This window comes from Cornus florida, unplaced genomic scaffold (genome assembly GCF_030987335.1).
Source record: "Cornus florida cultivar Cherokee Brave unplaced genomic scaffold, ASM3098733v1 CherokeeBrave_3.0.0_Hap2_scaffold_241, whole genome shotgun sequence".
Classification (NCBI taxonomy): Eukaryota; Viridiplantae; Streptophyta; class Magnoliopsida; order Cornales; family Cornaceae; genus Cornus; species Cornus florida.
In genome coordinates this window covers 18,064-26,863 of record NW_026775740.1, presented here as the reverse complement: position 1 = coordinate 26,863, position 8,800 = coordinate 18,064, and the positions used below count along the sequence as shown (strand labels likewise).

The following is an 8,800-nucleotide window of genomic DNA, read 5'->3' as shown; positions in this document are numbered from 1 at the left end:
ATTAACTATGAAGTCATTAGTCTCAGAGCAGAGTGATTCCGGCTGTTGGGATTTCTGGGGTTTATTCCCACTGAAAATGTGGCATGATGGAAGATTTGACATCCTTTGTGTATTGCTGTTTATATGCATTCTAAACAGGCTCGGGATACTTCCATGTCCACATTACTTTACTGCACACGGTCATCAAAAGAGTCGTGTGGCAAATGATCGCCACCTCAGGGAGACTAGGATGACAGAGAGAAAAGGCATAGGCGCAATTGAGAAAGTCAGATCCCTTCGACCACACAGGGCGAGAGAGGCGACTGGACGCAGGTTCCTTCTTCTTCATGGCGGTTTCTTAGCCAAAGGCGTTTGACCCTGGCCTTTCTTGGCTTTCTTATGCGGTTGGTCGTAAAAAGTAGGAGGCTCGACCGGCTCTGTGGATTTAGGGCTACCCATTTTTTCTTCAGTAAGAAGAGCCTTGGCTTTCATCTCTTCTCTTAGTTGCTGAAGTTCCTCCTCAAGACTAGCAATAATCTTAGAATTCTGATCCTTTTCTTGACTTAGATTCTCACTAAGATTAGCAATCTGATGCTGATATTCGATCTCTTTCTTTTGAAACTCAGATTTGAGCATCTTCAATTCGAGTTTTAGCACCTCGCTCTCTTGCCCACCTAAATCTATTACATGTTTTGGTTTTGTGTCAATCCAAGCACCGTTTTCATCAAATACCGGTTCCCTTTTGGTGCCTATTTTGCTACCTAGACTGACTTGGTATTTCTTTATTGCGATATTAAGCGTGTGCCAATCTACCCGGAAGTGGGATTCGACTGTTATATTCTGCGTTCGGGCCAGATCCGCGAATTGCCCCTCAAACCAGCCGCGATTGACCATTTTTTTAGCCGGACCCTTGTGCCTGATTACGTCGCCTGACTCTTCCGTTTCTAGGGAATAGCTCTTAGGCGCTAAGAAGTGCCCTTTCTTTACTTTGTGCTCTATCTTCAGCTTGCCCAATTCAAGATTTGATACTTCTTCGTCGGGCAGAGGATTGCCTAAAATTGCTGAGTCAGTATCAGTATAATAGCAGTCCTCGCGCGAAATGTACTTGTACATGTGGATACGGGAGCAAGCACTAATAGCAGCAGACAATTGAACCGCCGATATCTTGGGTGGAATCCACTCCGAGTCAGGGGCGTTGGCGGCATTGCTGACATAATTGACTATATAGTAATGGTCCCCCAGGCGATCCCCAAAGATGAAATTATCCTTCTTGATCCAATACTCATACTGGTTACGATTGCATACCACGGTTGTTGTACACTTCGGATTTATGCCGAATCTCGGCCATATAGTGAGTTCATCAGTATTTTGTAGCCAAAAGACATTGCTTCATCGCCCTTTTTCTTTGCTTCTTTGCGTTTCCCGAAGATCGATGAGACAAAGCCTTCAAAGGGACTGGGCTTCTTATTAAACAAATAGCCGCGCAGTGGTACAATTGTGTAACCCAACTCACGTGCATAAATTAGCTCTTCGCTATAGTAGACACCTACGAATTTTCCTGTTGGAAAGAGCAAAGTCTCATTCTCATCGCGATATGGCAAGAAAGGGCGCTTAATGGTAGGGGGGCACACTACATAAGCTTCTATAAATCCGTACAAGGTTGACAACTCACGGCCTTCTAAATTACCATGCCAGACAGGCTTACCACCTGGCATATCATAGGTTTTCATAATGAAAGGGTATAAAGAATTGACATCATAGTAGTACAAGTCCTCACCATAGGGAATATATGTATCAGCATGGCCACCATAGTAGCCGCGTCTGATGAAAGCATCCTCGTTCCGACTTGGGATATGTATAGGCCAGCTCTCCGGATCATAGTATGAAATGCGAAAAATGTTCATAGCTAGGGCTGATAAAGTTAAGCACCCCAATATATCAACCTTATATTGAGTCCAATAAATTTCTTGAGCACTTGCCATTATACCGCCTAATAGTCGAATATCCTGCGTCATATACTTCAGCAATTGAGGGCCCATAGGAAGCAGATGAGACACTTGCAAGTCTGCAGGGGCTATTGGGATTGAGCCTTTAGGTCCTAATTGTGGACATAAAGTCTCCGCTAATGTAGCAAGACTACTTGGAAGAAGCAAGTATGAATCTCTGAGCCGGAAGAGAAGTTTACCCTCCTGATATACAGCTAGCTCATATAGTCGCGAGTTGCGCATAAGGGGCTCGATCGTGTACTTATTCCCAAGAGACACGTAATACTGCATAAGGAGAATCCCATCGAATCCTAAATTATGAAAATATACCCTTTGAATCTTTCTACTTCTAGCAACCACGGCTAAGCGACCAAGAAAGCTGAACAGCATTTGACGACTGCGGTCTTTAAATTCAGACATAATAAGCAGATGGTCCTCACTATAAAAGGTTTCAAAGGCATGTGCAGGCTTGGCTCCAACATCTTCACCCGGCTGCACAACTAGAAACCCGGCTGCATAAGGGACATGCGCATTATCGATCATAACAGTTTCCGTATCCGCGACAATGAAAGCATGACGTTTCTTACTCTTAGGTTTCAATCCTGGGATATGTGAAGGATAACCTTCCTTACGGACCATGCGTTTCGCTTTGGGGGGGGATTACCACTTGATTTGACATCATTCAGTAATTGCCACAGTTTTGTATCATCAATTAGATCGGAAGTCAAAGAGATGTCTTTAGCTTTTGACTGCTTACCGCTCAGATAAACTCTTATGAAGAGGCCTGATAGATGAGATTTTCCATAATCTTCGGCTTTTTTCATAATCAACTTCAAAATATTAGTATATAAACCAAAGGTAGGTGCAGCAGTCCCGTGAGAGTCAAGTAAAGAGAATGCACTACCTACCGTATAGGAAACATCACCTGTAGGTATTTTCATTCTATAGCCAATAGTGCATTTAGCATAATCAAAATGACAAGAATAAGCATATTTAAGTAACAAACACATAACAGCCAAGGCAATGACGTCAATGTCTGAACATTGTAAATAAGGCTCTTTAAAGTCATATTGAGCAATTATCAGTCCCTCATAAGGTTCACTGCTACTTTCCCGATCTATTACACTCCTTAACACACTCAAATGGTAATAGAAAACCTCTTTTGAATAATAGCCAACAGGTGAATCAGCTATTTTCTCTTCTTCCTTCTTCTCTTCCTTAGCTATTTTCTCATCTGATTTAGCTTTAGCATCTGATTTAGCTTTAGAATTCTCATGAAATTGATTCAAATCAAACACTTCGTCAGAGTCAGAGGATGAAGAATCTGAAGATTCAGCAGAGGATGAAGAATCTGAACAATACAACTTGTAGGCATTATAAGAATATGATGGAACTGAAGGAACTAAGCAATACGATGATAGCTGGAGTAGAATAACACAGAGAAGAATAAACTACTAAGCAATAATGTGACATTTGTTGTAAAGGTATGTCACCAAACCTACTAAGTTGAGAAGATGAATTAATTTGGGGGTTATATATTGATATTTGAAAGGGGGGGAGGGATATGGTATACTACTTCTTTCCTATGGCAACTAGTTAGAGTTATGGCGTATGTGTCTAACTTATAGCTATAATATAGCAGTTTTCACTAGTTAGTCAGACATAGCACATAGGTACTTAGTCTCTTCTATACATACCACAATATTTAAGAGCTTTTTCCTTACATAACTACAGTTTATGCAGAGAACTACTTAACAGCCTTTCCCCGTATACATGGATTTATGCTCTATGGTAGATAGAGTTTATAAATTTTTATATCACCTCTCAACACATAGTACTAGTCACAGTTGTGTAGTCCTTGGAGAGAGTTCAGGCTTATGGGTTACTTTGTGAAGTAGTTCCTCTTATTTTGTTTTATATTTTGCTATAAAATATTTATTAATCAATTATATGGTGTACTTACATATTTTATATTTTTTTTCATATCCTTTAGAGTAACATTTTATATTTTGTTATTTTGTTATATATATTTTATAATAGTATATAAATATGTGTATATATATATCTCCTGAAGAGTATGATTTAACATAGGGGTATTTTATGAATACTTTCATATAGGGGTATTTCTTTTTCATAAATGATGCCATTCCCGACTCGCGAAGTGAAGCTCAATCTCTATTCATTAGGTTCAGCGCTAAGATGTAGAACTGACTCGTATATGGGTCAAGAAATCTTCCATCTGTCATTCTCTTTTTGATATAGCAATCCTTCTTAGTGCGAAATGACTCTACAGACTATGTAGGGGAATGCACTATAGGGAGGTCTCAACGAGCCTCATTCTCATACGCACAAATACTAAGTCAAAGTCTTGATTTACCGATGTCATATTATGGGGCTTAGGAATTAGAGACTGCTTGACTTGATGGTACCGGGACCGATGAGTTCGATTGGTGATGGAAAAGCCGCCAGCTTACTAGAAATTGGACTACTAGTAACGTGTAGGGACCAAGTGTCACCATAAGAGGTTTTTCCGTCATTCTGCTTTTCCTTCTGCCCTTGAAAACAAGAGTCGACTTGTATGTGTGACGCATATAGTGAGAAGTTACAATCCATCACTGAAAGAGACCGAAAATGCGGGCAGAGAGTTTCCATCAGCGCTAATTCACCTATTCAGTATATAAACAATTCTAAGTCAACCATCTCTCGAACTGGGAACAACCGAAACCACTTCCATTGGAAGATTCCGCCGGTTGTTCACTACCCCAAGCACATAACCTTAGGGTTTTTCACTATTCGAATTTCGAAAACCTTTCTCGGGTTGGGGCTTACTCTGCTTAGCTCTTGGCTTCTTCCTGGGCAGTTTCAAGCAAAGCAAATATTGAGTTCTTGACTCCGGAGCCTTATCTATTGGCTTAAGCAGCTTCTCGTCTGCTGTCTCGTTTGGAGTTCGTCGAGAGTAAGACAAGAGAAGAGTTTGGCACCTCCCATCATTAGTGAAAGAAGGAATCAATCAGAGCGGGACCTAGCGCAAAAAGTAGCTTCGCTGGCTATGATAGTGCGCTTTAACGCACGTAAGCTTCCTCTTTCTTTAAGGGATCCCAAGCTTGAACCGAAGTCACTCCTTGTAATATCCTATCATAGATCAAGAAAGTCAGTGCCTGACCGTACCTGTATGGATGTCCCCAACAACTCAAATTGTTAATTCATTTTCAGTAAAGGCTACGAGCTAAAAACAACTCATCTTGTAAGCCAAAAACAACCATCTGAGCTGTTTCGAATTCTTCTACCTGGGTGGGGCTGAGAATCTTGAATTTCATGTACCTATCGGGGGACCCCATTGTGGCTTCAATCCAGAGTTTTGAAGCTGCCATCGAATTCGTTTTTTGGTTCTAGTTTCAGTCTAGCGGTAAGGCTGCCTTGGACAAGTTTGGTTGAGTCAAAAAGCGGAACGCGACCAGGCAAGGGAAAAAGGTCTATGAATAATCTCAGCTGTATTTCGCGATATCGAAAGAGCGCCGATCTGTAAACATACAAGCCAGACGACTCCCTCTATGCATTGGATGCTTCTTTTCTTTATTATGAAGGTCAATGATGGAATTTTGCTAAAAAAGAGAAAAAAGCCTATCTCGTTCTCTTTTCCCAGTTGCATGGTGATTGGGTGGCTCGAATGCCGCCGAAAAGGAAAGCTCGCTCGTAAGTCGACTCTCAGAATTGCTTTTCATTTCATTTCAGTCGATTCTTGCATTTCTTAATCCCTGGTGGTGAGGCAGTATTGGATCGGGTCTTCTCTCTACTCGGCTTTGATGAGGACAATAATGATGGTGACGTCGACGTTGACTCAAGAGGGGAGTCATATTTTATATGACTTCTAACAGCGTTGATGAGTTGCATATTCCTCTGTCAAGTGGGCATAGAGCAAGCCTGGCAATGTTAGGAAATCGAGGTGAAACTCCCACATCATGGCCAATTCTTCTTTGCTTCTTCCCTGCGAGCAATGCTAATGGTGCAGGTAGTGGTTGAGGTACTTTGTTCTTTTCAAAGAGTGAACTTCGTTGCTGATTTAACATATCATATCAGAAAACTTGAACTATTTACATGAGCCCTGTAAACCCTTTCTTTCTCGTGGTACCTGCCTCAGCAACTTGAAGAAGTGATGTGGACTCGTGCTATAAATGCATTCTGAACTTGAATCCTCTTTCTTTATTTCCTTAGATAGAGAGAATTTACATCAGTTCATGAAATGAGCCCCTTATCACAGAGTTGGACCCAAAGAGTACTCAATCTGCTGTTTTTCCAGCTTTTTCACTTCCATAAGTTGGCTACTTTTCTTCTAATGGTTAGGCCTTGAAAACTTCATTTTCTTCTTGTTTAGCTAGGGCGTAGCCAATTGAAGTAGTTCTTCGCCTAGCAGATTAGGATCTTGGATAGCAATTGACTTAGAATAGACCCTTGCAGAAGAGCTCCAGATAGAGCCGATACCTCAACCCGGTGAATGGATTTGGTTAACCTGTTAATACCCAAGAGAACAAAACACTATCGAAAGAGCTCCGCACATCCAGTCTTTTACCCCGCCCCGAGGAGTCAGATTTCTTTTCTGGCGTTGTAGACACGCCAGCTACGGTTCCCCGTTGAAGTCGTTGCACCAGCGGCGAATATAAATATAGCGAGTGTGCTGTGGGAAGCCCCTTTAGCTTATACCATCCGATGCAGCTGTGAGCCGATTCTTTGACTTGCTTTCGAGTACTAGATCTCTGGCAGAAAGCATCATTCGGATCCCAATCTCTCTCAAAAACGAGTTCACAAGATGAGTTGAATTTAGCTCGTAGCGCTTACTGAAAATAGAATAGCAAAATGAGATGATGCTTAGAAGTTCACGTTTGATTCATGTTTTTGGAAAGATTTCTGGTTTGTTCATTTGTTTCCCGATAGAGTGACTTTGAGTTGCGATTTCATTCGAACCTGGACTGTCAACTCAGTGTTATATTGCAAGGCACCACTGCTCTTCTTCCTTGTTATACGAAATATTATTGCAAGACCATAACGAACAATTTTGGCTCATTTGATGAGAAGAATGGGTGAAGTGACTTGATTGCACTCAACTTACGTGAACTCGCTGAATCACACACTCACACTACGAAAGAAAGAGGGAAGCTTGATTAGGGACCGGCAAGTCAAGCAGGAGCCAAGTCCATAGCGTCCGCTAGTCATTAATGCTCTGACCGTGTATACTCTTGCTCATCTGGTACATAAACTCTCCTGATTCCTTCCGCTAGATGAGTCTTCTTTGTGTTTCGACAGTTGCCCAAAGGCGCTTTCCGGAACGCTTTATGCGAATTTGACAGATCAAATAACACAAATAAGAACATTTCCATCGCGAACTGATTCACGTAAAGCTAGCGGTAGACCTAGAAGGTATTTATTGCACAAGCTATCTTATACGAATGAGCAAAATGATGTCACTTTATCGGAACACTTTTGTTAAATGAAACCCTTCCGAGAAAGGAAGTTTGTCAATTTCACTAGTCATTGTCTGAACAAAATTAGAATCTCAAATCAAATCCACCTGCTGCTCTTGGCACCGTGGAAGCGGAGATCAGTGCTTACACACCTAAATTCTCAAAAGTGGCAAAACTCGAGCTATAATATGTTCTTCACCATTTTAAGGAGAACTAGCCTTAAAGCTCGCTACAAGGGGCATAGAAGAGAAGTGTTGTAGGATCGCAAGAACCACACAATCTCGGGCGTTCCATACCGCTGTTCCAGAGCGAAGAAGAATAAGAAGCAGCTGAGAAGCGAAGAATCGCGTTGATGCCGGAAGCAACAAAGGAATGAAGGCTTGGTGAGAATGGCTTGCTTCCTTTAAGCATTCACTGACTTCTATGGGTACCTCTCTATTATATTATGAAGCAGACTCAAGCCAACCAGCTGGAAATAGAGGTGACCCATCAACATCTCTTACAGCCTCGCCTTCTGCAGCTCGTGTTTGTGGATAAATAGTGATTCCTATTTCCCTAGGCCTTTCCGAGTCCAGAGCTCATTCAAACAAAGAAGCGAGTGCGGAGATGTGGGAGTCTTTCTCGTTCCCGAAAGGAAAGTGTTCTTATCCGCTATCTTTCTCCATCTCCAACTGGAAACGGAGGCTTTTATTTGATTGAAAGCCCCCTTTCGAGCAGATTTCTTCACAAAGGATGTCTCCCCAACCCGAACGACGTTTGTAGTGCCTAGTCCCTCGGCAAGAAGGCTTCTCTTTGACGGTTCTAAAACTACCTATGGAGCATGGGATGGGCCCACTCTGCACCCGTTCCTAGGACCTTTGCTTACGCAGAGGCCAGTAAATCTATGGGTCAGTTCTGTAATCTTTCAACCCAGGTGTCCAGTAGATAGGTATTACCAAACATCATAGAATGCGGGAAACTCATACTGATTCATACTCATTTAGAATCCGAAGAACTCTCATATTCCACCACCTCTGTCAATGTTCTTCCTCGCGGCTATGCTTTCTTTGTCCAGGCGAAGTCTTCGAACTTGCATCAATCCCCTCAGTTCGAACCAAAAGCAATGGGGGAAAAAGAAGCTGCAGGATGATGACTATTATAGAACAGCCAAAGACGAAGGATTCCTACTCTGTAACTGGCAGAACTCCCATACATGCGGGTTCTCCGATCAATTGAGCAAGATTCCCATTTCAAGTTCATGGTCTCAGAAGTGGATGTCGCGAACAATGCCTAGCTATTAAGGTGTCTAGTTGCGAGTGATTTACAAACAGGGAACTTCAGGGAATCCATTTAAGCCAGACTCAAAAGACTTTTACGCTAGAACTTTCCTATTTGGTTGAG

General features: G+C 42.0%; 1 protein-coding gene across 1 annotated transcript; it reads right to left on the bottom strand.

Moving 5' to 3' along the window:
• Nucleotides 1–324: 324 nt before the first annotated feature.
• On the bottom strand, nt 325–5,335 carry LOC132290439 (DNA polymerase-like). Its single transcript, XM_059790091.1, has 4 exons — nt 5,225–5,335; nt 2,629–3,385; nt 1,314–2,476; nt 325–1,266 (listed from the first exon to the last, which is right to left on the bottom strand). The coding sequence occupies exons 1-4, from the start codon at nt 5,333–5,335 to the stop codon at nt 325–327; spliced, it is 2,973 nt and encodes a 990-aa protein (XP_059646074.1).
• Nucleotides 5,336–8,800: the final 3,465 nt, after the last annotated feature.